Source organism: Myripristis murdjan, chromosome 18 (assembly GCF_902150065.1).
Source record: "Myripristis murdjan chromosome 18, fMyrMur1.1, whole genome shotgun sequence".
Classification (NCBI taxonomy): domain Eukaryota; kingdom Metazoa; phylum Chordata; class Actinopteri; order Holocentriformes; family Holocentridae; genus Myripristis; species Myripristis murdjan.
In genome coordinates, this window is record NC_043997.1 from 10,402,355 (window position 1) to 10,418,295 (window position 15,941).

The following is a 15,941-nucleotide window of genomic DNA, read 5'->3' on the forward strand; positions in this document are numbered from 1 at the left end:
CAAAATTTATGTCACCAACGCCAACATGGCCATCACCTCGGCACATTTCATCTCCGTTCTTCCACAACAAGATAAAAGTATTGATAAATGAAAATCTCTATGAAACACAGTTCATTTTTCCTTCAGCAGCTCTGGGTAGCTTGCCGAGTTAATGACGTCACTCACGCGTCTTTTGGGTTTGAATTATCTTTTAAACTGAGAAACAAACATCAACATAAATACAATTCAAATAGGATCAAACTAATTTATTGTCTCTCGTCGTTCAAAACCGTACTTTTTTTCCCAAAATAGGGTCCCATGGTGGTCCAGCGGAAGGGGTGGGACTTCACCTTTCTGTTGGGGTTAGACTGATGTACTGGTTGTTTTGGTCTGATATTGACCTTTAATGAGGTGTCAGCCAGTCATGTCATCCATCACTGATATTCCCGTTAAAGGGAAATTCTGTGATTTCTGGAAAGTCCTGGAATCTATTTTAGGAGTCTATTTCTGGAAAATCCTAGAGTCTATCTAGTTATTCACCAAACGTAATATTTATTAATATTTATTTAACAAAATTTTAACAAGACCTCTGAATCTGAAGTGTTTAAAATTTTGATTAAGAAAAAAAAAACCTCCTGTTATGATGGACATGTAACAATTTAGTCAAGGAAAAGTCAGGGAATTTAACATCTGACATAGTGGAAACCCTGTAACACAAACAGACAGATACTCTTGTGCCTGTTCAGTTATCTTAACATAAGCCCACGTTGTTTGTCTTGACAGAAAACAGCACCATGGCCCCGACAGTCGACCCTAGCCGTGTCACCGTGGAGAAGGCGACGGTGCTATGGGAACATTTCTGCGAGGGGAAGGAGCTCAACTCCTCCTGTGATGACTACTTCAGTCACAGCAACTTCACGCAGATAGAGGGGATCCCTGGTCTGGCCAGCGGAATCATCACAGGTTCGGAGTGTGTGTGTCTGTGTGTGTGTGTGTGTGTGTGTGTGTGTGTGTGTGTGTGTGTGTGTGTGTGTCACAGAGGGTTTGTACGCATATTTATATATGAAGGGTTTCTGACTTCATCAGCAATGAATAATATGGTTGAAAAAAAAAAGTCATATTGCAATTATTTTGACAGATGTTGCTATTGTGATCTGTTATTTTTTTTCCCCAAAGGTCTGTTCCAAATAAATATGTTTGTAGGCCAGGGCATCCCTGTAGGCCCACAATTTTTCATTTGAAATTGTATTTTGTCACATATTTTACCTTTTTATATATATTTAAAAAATCACAGCTCCTACTATTCAGATATTGTGCTTGGCCATCCATTTTGGAAAAAACTGTGCTTCGAGAAATTCATTTGTCAGTAAAATGAAAAATACACAGATGATTGAATCCTCAAAAATCCATCTGTTTTGCACACAAATGTGCTCAGATGACTCATGTCTCAGTTAGTAATCAGTGAGGCGTTTTATTTTCACAGTAGCAGTTATTTTGTTTAAGCAGGCATATGGAAAATGGTTGTCAATCCCATTTTGGAAGTAAACTCAAGTTTGCCCTTGAACAAGCCCTTATTGAAACTTGCCCTCACAGAGAACCTGTGGAGCTCCTACCTCAGCAAAGGGGACGTGCTGGAGAAAAGTTCACTCAACTCCACCCACACTGCACACCCAGCATCCTTTCAGCAGCCCTACGTGTTTGCTGACATCACCACCTCATTCACACTATTGGTGGGCATCTTCTTCCCGTCTGTCACAGGTAACCACTTTCTGTCTCACTTTGATGTGTTCTTGACACAGATCACTCACAGGAAAAATAGGCAAAGGCAGCACCACACATAACACAAGGCATAAAAAAAAATTCCTGCATACTCAACATAAACAGCATAACAAATAAAAGAAAAGAGACATAATAAAAGAAGAAAGGCTAACAACAGAGGAGAGAACACAAAAAAATGCTAGAATTCCTTTTAGGCATTGTCATGAATAAAAAACATGGCCCTGAAAGCGTAGACAGTGAAACTCCCCATGATCTGAAATAAAATGCAACGAAGGACTTTTTCACCAATAGCAAAATAATAATATTACTTGGTAATACTACTACTACTACTAATACTGCTACTCCTCCTACTTCTGCTCATGCTACTACTATAACTACTACTAATAATGATAATATTATTAATGTAAATTGTATGATTTTCTCTTCCTCAGGCATCATGGCTGGCTCTAACCGGTCGGGGGATCTGAAAGACGCCCAGCGCTCCATCCCCATAGGAACCATCCTGGCCATCCTCACCACCTCCCTCGTCTGTATCCTTGAGTCGTCAAACACGTTTTGTCAGATGCCGTTATCCAAAACAGTGTTAAGCACCATGAATGCAAACATTCAACATTTTTAGCAAATGCAGTCTCTAACTTTGGCAGAGTTCTTCTCATTTTCTACCGCACTCTGTATTCAGCATAAAGACTTGAGGTCTATGGCAGTCATTAGCTGTCAAAGTGAAAAGATATACCTGACAGCAACTCTGAGACTGTCTTATTATAAAACAAGAGTTGTTTTAGAAGTTAATTTGTCCCAGTTATGGATCGGTCAGGGTACATTGGAAAAAAAAAGGTATTTTTCTCTGTTCCTTGCTTTCTCTCTAGCTCCTACAATTTATTTTGTCCTATCCTGCCCTGCAGAGACAAACACCTCCTTTATGTGTACAAGGAAAGGGTTTAGATTTCATAAGAACAAAAATGGAAATAAATGATCATGACTGTAGGTTGGATTTCATATCAAAAATAACTTGTATAAATGATATTAAATGACATGGTATCCACTTTCTGTACAAGCAATACGTTTGTCAGGACAGGACGTAACATTCTGAGGTCATCTTTCTCAGGTTCACCACTCTTTGGTTTTGTAGGGCAGCATTGTATTAACATGTAGGAGAAATCAGCCCTGGTTTCTAGTTTTCCATTAAATCTCTTTTTATTGCATTCAGGCAACAGGTAGCACCAGACGGATTTCACACTTAAGCCATCATCAGCGTTTTGTATTCCCGTATGTGTGGCATTATAATGAAATTCCCCTTAGGGTTTGCTTTTATCATGCATATGGAAACACTTGGCTGTGCCAGGAGAATCTTTAATGGCATTTTGGCTTGGCCCCCTTCATCACTACAAGACACACACACACACACACACACATATAAATATATAGATATAGATATGGATGTGTATATATATAGATATAGATACAGATAGATAGATAGCTGGATAGATAGATAGATAGATAGATAGACAGATGGATAGATAGATGGTGAGGTCCTCCCTACACCATCTTTCAGGAAGCAGAGATTTCATAACTGGTGGTTCCAAGCGGTCCCACGCATTCAGTTGGTCTAAAAATGAAAAGGCAGAACATAGCCAGAAAAGGCCTAGAAAAAAAGTTGCATTATAGTGATGTGTTTTATTCATATATATTTTTTTACATGTTACTATTTAGACACTGATGCTCTTATTCAGAGTGACTGTAGTAAAAGAATACAATTCAGTTTCCTGGTTTCTGACTTTGAAAACCAATAGTAAGAAGTTCCAGGGTCATTAAATCGTCTTCATGCCCTTTGGATCTTAAAATCCCCCTTAAATCCCTCTGTGTCATAAATAGCTTAGCTGGGAAACAGATGAGGAAACTGTTGACAAGCACAATCCGTCACAATTTTCCAGAGATTTTTTTTTTTTTTTTTTTGAGACTTGTTGAAAAGTTACTGATCAGCATCCAAAGTGCTCAAAGAAATGCTTTTTGGATGACAATATGTCTGCTAGTTGCTCATATATAAGATGATTGTGAATATTTAAGAAACCTGTCTCTTTAATATTCTAATTCTTCTAATTTTCCCTTAGTTGTTAGTGTAAATAGTTTATTAAAATCTTTCAGTGCCCATATTGATTTCTCTGTGTTAGCTCTTTCTGTGTGTTGGTTTATCACTTCATGGTTGTCACATCATCATTGCTTCCTGTTTTCAGGGAGCACAAAGTTGTGGCATAAGTTATCTTTGCATTTTTGTGTAAAAGACCTTCGATAAATTTGATTTGATTTGATTTGACCACTGGGTGTCTTGTTTTCCTGAGTTGCCGTCTGTCCAGACCTGAGTAGCGTTATTTTGTTTGGAGCCTGCATCGACGGAGTCCTCCTCCGAGACAAGTCAGTATAGCCAACTCTGTGTGTGTGTGTGTGTGTGTGTGTGTGTGTGTGTGTGTGTGTGTGTGTGTGTGTGTGTGTGTGTGTAATTTATTGATATGTGTGAAAGAAAAGAGGCGGAGCTTGTTTTAAATGTGTGTGAGAACAGTGACAGACTGGAGTAAGTTCATTTCTCGTCAGAGCTCTAAATGTTGTTGACACATGATAAAACATCTGTGTTGTGCTGTGTAGGTTTGGGGACTCAGTTAAGGGGAACCTGGTGGTGGGAACCCTGGCCTGGCCCAGCCCCTGGGTCATTGTGATTGGCTCTTTCTTCTCGACATGCGGTGCAGGCCTTCAGTCGCTGACTGGTGCTCCGCGCCTCCTGCAGGCCATCGCCAAGGACAACATCATTCCCTTCCTCAGGGTGAAACATACAGATAATTAAATTTTCATTACCCTATTTTCAGTGTAGTTTCACTCTGCACACCTTCATGTATAATGACTGTGTGTGTGTGTGTGTGTGTGTGTGTGTGTGTGTGTGTGTGCGCCAGGTGTTTGGCCACGGGAAGGCCAATGGGGAGCCCACCTGGGCCATGCTGCTGACTGCCCTGATAGCCGAGCTGGGGATTCTCATCGCCTCCCTGGATTTGGTGGCTCCCATCCTGTCAATGTGAGACACTGATGTTTCTGTGTGTGTGTGTGTGTGTGTGTGTGTGTGTGTGTGTGTGTGTGTGTGTGTGTGTGTGTGTGTGTGTGTGTGTGTGTGTCACACTCTCTAGTCAGTTGTACTTGTGTGAGTTCTGGGCATTGGTGGTATTTAATATATCTAAAGCTATACTAAGGAATATCACATGCATTTTTTTACAGTAAAATGTTGGGTTGCACATCACTGTGTGTCCTCTTTCTACCATACAGTTTACAGCCAGCCTGTTGTTAGTTTCTGGTTTTAGCTCTGTATAAACCCCAGATTGGCCCAAATAAGCTCCTCCTCTGCCCTCTGCTTCACCTTTTCGCTGCTTCAACGTCATTCAAAGCGTCCCTGAAACTGCACATTCTGCAGATAAACATATCCAAATTTAACATCAGTGGTGTGAGCACCACTGTCTCTGCAGCACTGCAGCAACAGAAAAATTCATTCAAACAAGCTTACCTTATACCTGAAAGTCTGCAGCTTCACCACATTTTTGAATTGCTGGTTAGAAACAAACAAATCCAAGTAAACCTTCCTTAGCTGTCAGTTTTGTACAACCAAGCTGCCGTGAACAGGGAGGACTGAGTTTGAGCTCTCAACACCATCTGGTGGTCAGAAATCGCTTAGTGCAGCTTTAAGTTTGTTGTCTTTGTGTATGTGTTTGGATGTGTGAGCCTCTGAGTTTTAGTTACATTTTCTTATGTTTTGTTGTGGCTTGTAATACTAAAAGAATATGTCGCCCAAAAACTTAACACCCCCTCACAAAAAAAGTACAGCAGCAAAAAAGGATACGAAAATGCCAGTTTGAAATTCTCAGTCTCTAGAGTGTAATGCCTGGGCCACACAGTCTACCTGGGCAGTGTGTGTGCACCACTGAACCTCTTGATTTTCATTTTGGTGCCCATATTAACAGATCAGAGCAGCCACGCAGCCTGTGTGAGCAGTGCATAGCAGCAGCATTACATAACTGACACCTTTCATGAATATCTATATCTGTAGAATATGTCACAGATGTGGAAAATCAGATTTTTTACAAAACACCTGTGTCCCATGCTGCAACCTTCTGTACATTTTAAAAGGCAAACTCAGTGTAAAAACATAGGGTTAGGCTGACGGTAGCTGCACTGCTGTCTGTGTGGACACCAACATGCAGGAGGGCCACAGCAGTTCAGGGAGGCAGCTGTCCCACACAGGTAGAGGTAACCAGTCAGGCCCATTCTGCTTGTTCAGCACTTTCAATACGTTCAATAATACGTTCAAGTGCGCTGGTTTGGGCATGACTGAGCTGCAGGCTCACTGAATTGAAGACCTGCTCCAGCTTGTTCATTGGCCTCCGTGAACTCGGTGTACTTTCTAGACTCTGTGTACATTAAAGAACATCTGGAGTCAAAGTCGCCACTTCTCTCTTCAATAGTACATCACTTTGTGTTAGTTGCAGATGTTCCTAAACACTCAGGAGCAGAGGTACAAGATGAGAGTGAAAGAAGGTGGAGCAGATTTCTACATGCTTTCACAGACAGTGGTCCCAAGGTTTTTGTTTATATGTTTCTTATATTTTTAGCCAAATATCACCCGTGTGCTCCTCGTAAAAACTTTCACCGCAGGACCTTGTAGCTCTCATTCCTTGTCTCAGTTTTTAATTTTGATTTACTTTTCAGTTTCATGGACTGTGTTGGTAAACAGTATTGCCAGGGCAGAAGTCTGAGAAAAAAAAAAAAATCAAGATCTCTCCATCTCTCTGTCTCTTTTCATTCCAAATTCAAATAAGCTTTGTATACATGACTGTTAATATACAGAGTTGTCAAATCAGTTTGGATTCCATATAGTCATACTGTGTACTCTGTTTAATGTATTGTATCAATATGTACACATGATAAATAAATTGTAAATTGTAAATAAATTGCATGAAGCCTTAAAAGAGTGAACGATAAACTGAAAAGGAAAGTTAATACAACAAATTATTTGAAAAAAATATCTACAGCGTTCATCATTTTGTCACAAGCAATACTGACAAACAGGGTACTTACCAACTATAAACACGGTATTATCACGGTGTCACAGCAATTTTTTTTACAATCAGAAACTAAAGAAAAAATAGCTTTTGTGTTTTAAAACAATATTCTCTCAGATGTGCAATAAAATGAGAGATGAATTTGTTTGAATTTCTGAACAAATTGCTCAAAAGTCTCTCTTTCTCTCCCTGTAGGTTTTTTCTGATGTGTTATCTATTTGTGAACCTGGCCTGTGCCCTGCAGACTCTGCTGAGGACCCCCAACTGGAGGCCACGCTTTTCCTACTATCACTGGTAGTGCTACACACACACACACACACACACTCACACAGAGACAAACACACACAGAGACAAACACACACCACACACACTGATCTGTGCCCCCGGTGCTTGTCTGTGTCCAGGACCTTGTCATTTTTGGGGATGACGATCTGCCTGGCGCTGATGTTCATCTCCTCTTGGTACTACGCAATCGTTGCCATGGTGATCGCCGGCATGATCTACAAGTACATTGAGTACCATGGGTAGGTTGCCATGGAGATGCATTCCCCCACATGATTGTGCATGCACGGCAGGGTCAAATGCAGCATGTGTACATATATATGTTTGTGTGTGTGTGTGTGTGTGTGTGTGTGTGTGTGTGTGTGTGTGTGTGTGTGTGTGTGCGCGCAGTCTAAGTCATCTATATTTTATGTGGGTGTGTGTCAGTGGAGGGCACAGTAACTAGCTGATAACATATTGGGCTCTGTGCATCTGTCTCCATAAATGTGTGTGTGTGTGTGTGTGTGTGTGTGTGTGTGTGTGTGTCAGAGCGGAGAAGGAGTGGGGCGATGGGATCCGTGGGCTCTCGCTCAGCGCTGCCCGTTACGCCCTCTTGAGGTTGGAGGAGGGGCCACCACACACTAAAAACTGGAGGTACTGAACTGTGTTGGAGACATTTCATTCATGTGTTTGTCTATTTATTTATTTATTTATTTATTCATTCATTCATTCATTTATTAATTCATGCATGCAGAATGCAGTGTGTGTTTGCAGCGCCGTTGTAAATCTCAGCATGCACGTCCATCAGAATGAAAACACCTCGTTAGTTGGTGCTGACAAGTTACAGAGCAGAACAGGAATGGGACACATGCAGGGTTTGTACCGGTGCTGGAAATAGATGAAAATGCTTGAATTTTAATGCGGTATTTTCAAGGTTTGAAAAGTGCTTTTGTAATTGTAATTGCGTTTCTTTTTTTTTTTCGCTGGGTTGTCGATACATTTTGAAACTGGAATCTTTGTTGTGTTTTCCTTTTAATTTCCCTCCCGTCTATAGAATGCTCTCACTAAACACAATGAATTTGATTTAAGGAAAGGTGTAGGAACTCTGAAACTGTGACGGGGAGAAATTGTAATTAGAAATGGACTGATGGATGAGCAGTATCCATATTGGGCAACAGGTGCTTTAAAAAGTAATATTGGTATGAGTCAAATTGTATTTTTGCTGCTGATTTTTGTCTGATTATGAAGCTAAAATGACATTTTCCTCAAGCACTTAATTATATTAAGATAGGTCTGCCAGAAAAGCTTAACCTGTTTGCACTTGCATTTGTATTATAATTCCTCCATAAATCTATACTGGTCTCAGGCATTATGGATGGGAAGATATTGGATATCACTAACAGCCTGAAAAAAAAAAAAAAACAGAACTGTGCATCCTTAATTGTAATCAAGATGCATCAAAGTGCACCAAATGAAGTTCATTTATTTATATAGTCCGAGTGTGTTTGAACTTGCTGGATAGGGTTTCATTTACTTGCAGTTCACTCAGTTTGGAATATAAGTTGAAACTTAATGCCATATAATTATGATAATCTCCACTGTCTGTGTTTTTAATGCATTTTTTAGAAGAAATTGTTGGTGACAATAGTTCTCAGGTTACTGAATATTGAGGAAGATAGACTTCCTGAGTTGACTGAACTGAAAGTGGTTAGACTCTGAACCGTCACCCTAATCAGATCCACGCACACACACACACACACACACACACACACACACACACACACACACACACATATACTTAGATGCTCTAACCCTGAATTGTTCCTCTCCAGGCCCCAGCTGTTAGTCTTACTGAAGCTGGATGAGGACGCTCACGTAAAATCCCCCCGCCTGCTGACGTTTGCCAGCCAGCTGAAGGCCGGGAAAGGCCTGACCATCGTCGGCACCGTCATCCCTGGAAACTTCCTGCACAGCTACGGAGAGGCTCTGGCTGCCGAACAGGTGGGTTGTAGCCTCTCACTTTCACATACCTTTCTCAACCCTTCCATTCACACTACAAAAGCACACTCACAAAGCGTTCTTCCAATTTGACCAGTCTGAATGAATAAAATATTGCATATTACCACTATCAAGAGTGTGATCAAGATTCACCAAAATTGAAAAGTTATTGCAGGGATTTGTTGTATTTGCATTAATTGTGAAATCCTGGAGGAACAAGAAGGATTTGAATCAGAAACTTTCTCGATTTCCCTCCCTCTCCCTCACTTTATACCTGCTCCCTTCCTCAGAGTGACTCCCTGAGCTAACCGTTCTCCCTCCTCTGTCTCACGTGACCCAGACTATGAAGCACCTTATGGATAAGGAGCGGGTGAAGGGCTTCTGCCAGTGCATCGTGGCCCAGAAGCCGCGCGACGGCATCAGTCACATGATCCAGTCGAGCGGCCTGGGTGGCATGAAACACAACACGGTGGTGATGGGCTGGCCTCACGCCTGGAGGCAGAGCGAGGACCCGCAGTCCTGGAAGACATTCATCAGTGAGTGGAAATCACAGAGATATCACACCAACAGGAAGACAAATGCCTAAATTTAGTTTGATCTGTCAAGATTTAACTAAGCAAGGAGTGATAAGAGGCAACGCTTTCCACTGATTTCTGTTGCAGATCAGAAGGTTTGCAAGACCCCTCCAGCTGTTTCAGTGTTTTATAAACCCTTTACAGAATATTAGTTGAAAGAATGCAGTTGTTAACTACAGCTCTTATCTTTAAAAAGTATTTTTTCACTGTTATAGAAGTTGATTTTTTATTGTCAACTCAAAAATTACAAACAAGCAAGTACAAACAAAAAAGTAAAAAGAAACATTATATGATGTACTTGAAATGTAAAACTGTTAAAAAAAAAAAGAAGAAGCAGTGTTTTAACAAATATAAACCATGACATCTGTGCATTGTGGTATAACAGAGACAAAACTCATGACATTTATACAGAAAAAATGATGTTGCGTTGGCTCGGTTGTTGCAGTGTCACCCTGAGATTCCTCAGGGTGCTCCAATTTCCTCCCACATTGCAATTATGTGCACCTCAGGTGGATTGGAGACTTTAAATTGCCCAAGTTGGTATGATCTTGAGTTTCTGTGTTAGCCCTGTGAGGGAGGGGCAACATCTTCAATGTATTTCCCTCAGTTCTGTTGAATGTACCCTGGGACTCCAGCCTCCTGACTCTGAGCAGAATTCTTTCTTCGGGTAGAGAAAATGAATTTGCAAAAACCTCTTTGGGAAGCTGGCATATGGCTGATTCTGTTTTAGATTGGGACCTAACGGCGCCCCCTCTCTTTGCTCCAGACACGGTGCGGGTGACTACAGCGGCCCACCTGGCCCTGCTGGTGCCCAAAAACATCTCGCTGTTTCCCAGCAACAATGAGCCCTGCACAGAAGGCTACATTGACGTCTGGTGGATCGTGCATGACGGGGGTATGCTGATGCTGCTGCCCTTCCTGTTGCGTCAACACAAGGTAAGCATGTGTCTGTGTGTGTGTGTGTGTTTGTGTGTGTGTGTGTGTCCGTCCATACATGTTTACGCATTTCTACAATTCTGCAAGCTCTCGATTTAAAGGGCTAATGTTGTTTTGAGTCAATAAAACATCTGTAAACCAAAAAGTCCTTTCTTGCTTTGCTCCAGTGAGAAAATTGTTCAGCATCTGCCTGTCTTGTGTCCTCAGGTGTGGCGCAAGTGCGGGATGCGAATCTTCACTGTGGCCCAGATGGAGGATAACTCCATCCAGATGAAGAAGGACCTGGCAACCTTCCTCTATCACCTGCGTATCGAGGCCGAAGTGGAGGTGGTTGAGATGGTACGCTGCTTGGTCAGGGTGGTCGATCAGGACTTGTCATTTGTGTCATATATGAGATACTAAAGGTGCATTGAGGGATTCTAAAAGTTGCGGGATATGACAAGATGTTTAGACAAAAACAAGACGTTGGACCAATATGAGGCAATCAAGTTAATGGTTGATTAAAAATCTGGCCATTTGACTGAAACGTGAATGGAATTTCTGACTTTGTTGTATTGTATGTAAAGGCCACACTGTCATAAATGCAGAGAATATTGTGTTATAGCAACAGCATGACTTTTTGAAACTGGACACAATACAGACAGAACAAGAAAAAATATATATTAATTTAACTGTAATCTTTCACAATCTCTACTATTTTTGCTTCTCTACTTTTCTCTTTTGTTCTCTTTGATCATTAATTTTTTCTGCTCTGTCTTTATTTTATTTTTTTTCCCTCTCCTCTCCTCTCCTCTCCTCTCCTCTCAGCATGACAGTGACATCAGTGCGTACACATATGAAAGGACCCTGATGATGGAGCAGAGGTCTCAGATGCTCCGACAGATGAGGCTTTCTAAGTCGGACCGGGAAAAAGAGGTAAGCCTGCGTCGGCCTGCAAGACTGTTCAAATGTTGACTGACCGGAACAGTTCAAACTAAACAACTGGTTTGTTTATGCCCAAAATCTTCTGCCTTGAGCCTGTTAGCTCTGCAGGGTAATCTGAACCGACTGTCAGTATGGGGTCTGGCCTGTAGGCACCGCAGACTCAGTGTCTGTGTGTGTGTTTCTGTGTGTTTTAGTGTCTAACAGAGTTGGAGAAGTTACTCAAAATCACTTCTTTGGTGCTTCTTAAGATTGTGCTGTCTATGATGCCAGTAGATATTACAATTTTACTACCCATTACCATCATACCATCATACCATCATATTTGAAGGTATGGCTTCAAATATTCTCAGGGGGTTAGGGGGTAGGTTTAGGGTTTTTTGTCCTGTTGTGTTTGCTGAAATTGCAGGTGCAAAAAATCCAGGATGAGAAACACAACACTGTAAAAAATGTCAGAGTGGGGGTTAAAAAAGGTTACATAGCCTTACATTTCACCACTGTGAAAAAAAAAGCCAAGTAACACAGCCTTCGTTGTTTCTTAAGTCAGCCGACTATTTTGCAAATCCTCTTGGATTTTCAGTGTGTGTGTGTGTGTGTGAGAGAGAGAGAGAGAGAGAGAGAGAGACCTTAGTATTAATTTTGAAATTACTATTTTATATTTTGTTTGTATATAGTACAAGAATATGCTGATAAAATGTATTTTGCAGTTTGCTTTTTTTCGTGGGCCTACAATTTGCAAACTAATAATAATAAATTTGAAAATCTAATACCTACTAAACCAACAGATATCTGAAAGATCACATATTTAGGTCCAGCCCTAGTCATTTAAGAGTTGCAAGGGCACATACAGATGATGCAAAAAATACACACCAAAGTCCTCTGTATGCTTAGTGTCTCTGTTTCTGTGTGATCACTCTCATTCACTCTTATTTCCCAGTTTGTGCGCCTAAATAAGAAACCAGAAAAGTATGTGAAATTAACTGATAAAGTGCTCAAAACAGTTTGGAAAATGCATGGGAAAAAACTGTTGAGTCCACTTTCATATCATTTTTATATAGCTGTAGAAACAGTCGTATCACATGTTGTGATATGTGATATTTGCTGTGGTAGAATATAATCTTGAGATCAAATCAAGAGATGACAGGTTACAGAAGAAAGTCTGTAATTTTGAAATGTAAAATGTGTAGGATTGCTGATTGAGCAAAATGGAAAACATAACTTTTAGCTAGCCACATTCGTCAGAGTTTACCTCATCTGTCTGTACCATTGCTTTCATCAGCGAGTTCGCTGGAGTTTTGATGATGTAAGTTTACTGGTTGTGCTGTAGTTGACGCGTGACCAGGGTCAAGTAGAGCCCCTTAGAAATGTAGTGACTTTTTCCAGAAATGCTAGATGCATCGTGAAAACAGGTTTTCTTCATCGTGTGGTTTAAATCAGTGAAAACCTCTGGCTTCCTGAAGTACAACTGAGTCCTTCAGCTGAATGAATTATGAATGTGTATTTGGATATCAGGTTGGTCTCAAATCTCAGGAAGACTCAGGTTCAATTCTCCATAAATGGCAAGCATATGCCCTCCTGAAGTGTCCTTGAGCAAGGCACTGAATCCCTACTGTTGGTAGGTGGTTATTCACAATAATCCATAGACATTGTTGTGAAGAGGTTTAGTAAAGATTGTTTTCTGCCAATACTGCTGGTCTACATTAAATAGTTTTTGGGTGAACTGGTCTATTAAATTGTGCCTACATGTGTCTTCATCTGAAGGATTCAGTTAAGCCAGGAGATTGTCCAAAACAAGTGAATATGCAGACCTGTGTCAAATGTGGATATATTGCATCAGGACAGTTGAAATAGTATCATGAATGTTATAAATCACAGAAAAGTATACAAAATTGACTTTAAAACAATTTCCTGTGATTGTCAGAGCCTTTCCCTGGCCCTTCTTTTGCCCTCTCTGGCAACTCCCACCCATCTGGCACTTAAATACGCTACCACAGACTTAAAAAAAAATTAAGTGCAATTGCTATTTGACTGCAGGTCTGGGTCCAGGAGACTGAATCTAGCTACACTTATCAACCCACTTAAATGAAGCAAAGATTGTCCAGGTGTTATTTCTCTCTCAGCTTCCCAACTCCACTCTGTTTTATGCACCACTTCGATTCCCTTCTCGGCTCCCTCCATCCCTCACCTTTGAATGCTATTGAAGATGTTATTTGACCCAGATCTGGCTTCATTTATGAAAAGTCCTGCTCTAATGCTGAGTCCCTGTGTCCCTGCAGTAATGCCTCAGTGCTTCTGCTACAGTCGTAGTACTTGAGCCTTTGTTTTGTGTTAGCGAGCTAGCACTTGGTGACCATGTGTTGTCTGTAGGTGTATCTCTCCCCCAGGTTCCAGAGTATTGGCGTCAGCACCACAAACACCAACAAAGTCTACAGAGACAGACAGGTACAAAGACAGAAAGAGAGAGCGAGAGACTGTAAGCAGTTGGGGAAGGGAGGGAGGAACTGAGAAGGCAAAGGTGAAGAAGAAGGAAGGGGTTTTGATTGAGGTTGAAAGAAGGTAAAATGGTGATGTGATGAGTAAAGAATATAGCGTTTGCATCTAAATAAAGTATATGTGTGCGCACGTTCTCACCTAACCAGGCCCAGCTGGTGAAGGATCGCAACTCCATGCTGCGTCTGACCAGCATCGGGTCGGACGACGACGACGACACCGATGGCGGGGAACGAACCGAGCGCGAGAAGTCGGCCAGCTCCTCGGCCGAGCACCATCGGCGGGTCCAGATGACCTGGACCAAAGAGAAGACCATGCAGTACCGATCCACGCACTCAGGCTGCTCCACACCCGAGGGCTTCAGAGACATGCTCAGCATCAGGCCGTGAGTCCAAAACTAAGGCACATGTGCACACAAACACACACACACAAGGCGGGAATGCAAAGTGGCCCAGTGATTCAAGAGATTGTCTCGTAATGGAAACCCTGCATTCACACTATTAGTTACTTGGTTGATGAGTCACTGGACAGTTCACAAAGCTCCAGCTGGATCTAGTAATTGGTCTGCAGTTGCTGGCAAATCAGCTATTTTTGCTGTTATGCATTAAAGCTACATCACCAATATTTTGTGCATTTTTTTTTAAATAAAATGGCCCCTTGCAATGTTGAGAGTCATCACTACAGGTCTTCTTTCCATCATACAATCTAAAGCCAGCCAGCCTGAGCTTTGCAAATTTCTGTGTCGGCCCAAATAAGATCCTCCTCCATCCTCCTCTTCACCCTCTCACCTCTTCAACGTCAAAACATCTCTGAAACATCGCATTCTGCTGGTGCCCTCTGTTGCTGCAATTAACAACACAGTCATAGATGAAGTTCATTGAAAGCATCTTAAAGTAATCCAAATTAATTGTAACCCTCATTTCCATCAGACTCCACCTCCCCTCAAAAACAAAAACATTTTTCTTTACTTTCAGTTTGTACAAGCCATCTGCTGGGGCAGGGGTGGCTTGGTGGGTTTACAGGCGTAGTTAGTGGCCTCGACACCCTCTAGTGGTCACAAATCACTCAGTGCAGCTTTAAAGCAAGCAATTCCCAGTGAAATTTCCTCTTTGTACCAATGGTACATTCACACGGATACAAATTTTTCACTGCTTCCTATTCATTGTCTGCACAGCCAGCGTAGTTGCATTCTGGTGGGGGTTTGGCTCGTTAGGTAACATCAATCAAACATAAAAACCAAAAAAATATAACGCCACTTCTTCAGAACTTAACACCAACCCCCACAATGGACGCACCCGTTCTCCTCTCCAAAGGATCGTTTTTAAGCTGTTTATTACACTTAGTCTTTTAAATAAAAGTTGTAGAGAAGTGGGAAGATTTGAATGGCTGTGATCAGCATCTTATCTGTTTTGCACTCGCTGAATGTAACTATTTCTGTCAAATAAAATAAAATCATATCCATTGGTGAACTAGAAAGTGTATAAATCTTAATTTTAAAGCCAATGACCATGAAAAGTTTGTTGAACATCCCCATGAGCTGCTTGGCTCTGAAGGATTTAAAATGATTTCTAGTGAGCTGTTGGCTGCAGTGTGAACATAGGGGAAAGCTGACAGGTTCAATACCTGAAACAGCCAATGTTGTGTCCTGTTGAAATATGCCAGAGCAAGACGCTGAGCCTCCTCCAGCTCAGTTACTGTGAGCTGCTGAGAACAGGAGCATCAGCTAAATGCCAAACATGTAACTGTGGTTGTGAGCTTCTTCGTGCCCCCGGGCTTTAGAGACATGTGCATGATCAGGCTGAGTCAGAATCATTTACATAATTATTTATATGCTGAAAAAAAACATCCTTACAAACATCTCCCCACATGGTAGCTGATTTAGTGCTTATCAGTGGATCACATTACCTGATTA

General features: G+C 41.4%; 1 protein-coding gene across 3 annotated transcripts in view; it reads left to right on the plus strand.

Moving 5' to 3' along the window:
• The window catches only part of slc12a6 (solute carrier family 12 member 6), a 46,877-nt gene that overhangs the window by 25,945 nt on the left and 4,991 nt on the right, over positions 1-15,941 (plus strand). For 2 of the 3 annotated variants that reach the window (XM_030076165.1, XM_030076166.1), the window contains exons 10-26: positions 763-942; positions 1,573-1,737; positions 2,190-2,288; positions 4,110-4,167; positions 4,396-4,570; positions 4,698-4,816; positions 7,044-7,142; positions 7,253-7,372; positions 7,659-7,763; positions 8,942-9,110; positions 9,448-9,643; positions 10,449-10,618; positions 10,826-10,957; positions 11,426-11,533; positions 12,819-12,842; positions 13,907-13,981; positions 14,179-14,414. In XM_030076165.1, coding sequence (XP_029932025.1) covers positions 763-942; positions 1,573-1,737; positions 2,190-2,288; positions 4,110-4,167; positions 4,396-4,570; positions 4,698-4,816; positions 7,044-7,142; positions 7,253-7,372; positions 7,659-7,763; positions 8,942-9,110; positions 9,448-9,643; positions 10,449-10,618; positions 10,826-10,957; positions 11,426-11,533; positions 12,819-12,842; positions 13,907-13,981; positions 14,179-14,414 — 2,230 coding nt within the window. The remainder of the gene's footprint in view (positions 1-762; positions 943-1,572; positions 1,738-2,189; positions 2,289-4,109; positions 4,168-4,395; positions 4,571-4,697; positions 4,817-7,043; positions 7,143-7,252; positions 7,373-7,658; positions 7,764-8,941; positions 9,111-9,447; positions 9,644-10,448; positions 10,619-10,825; positions 10,958-11,425; positions 11,534-12,818; positions 12,843-13,906; positions 13,982-14,178; positions 14,415-15,941) is intronic. The other variant, XM_030076167.1, reaches the window with a different exon arrangement.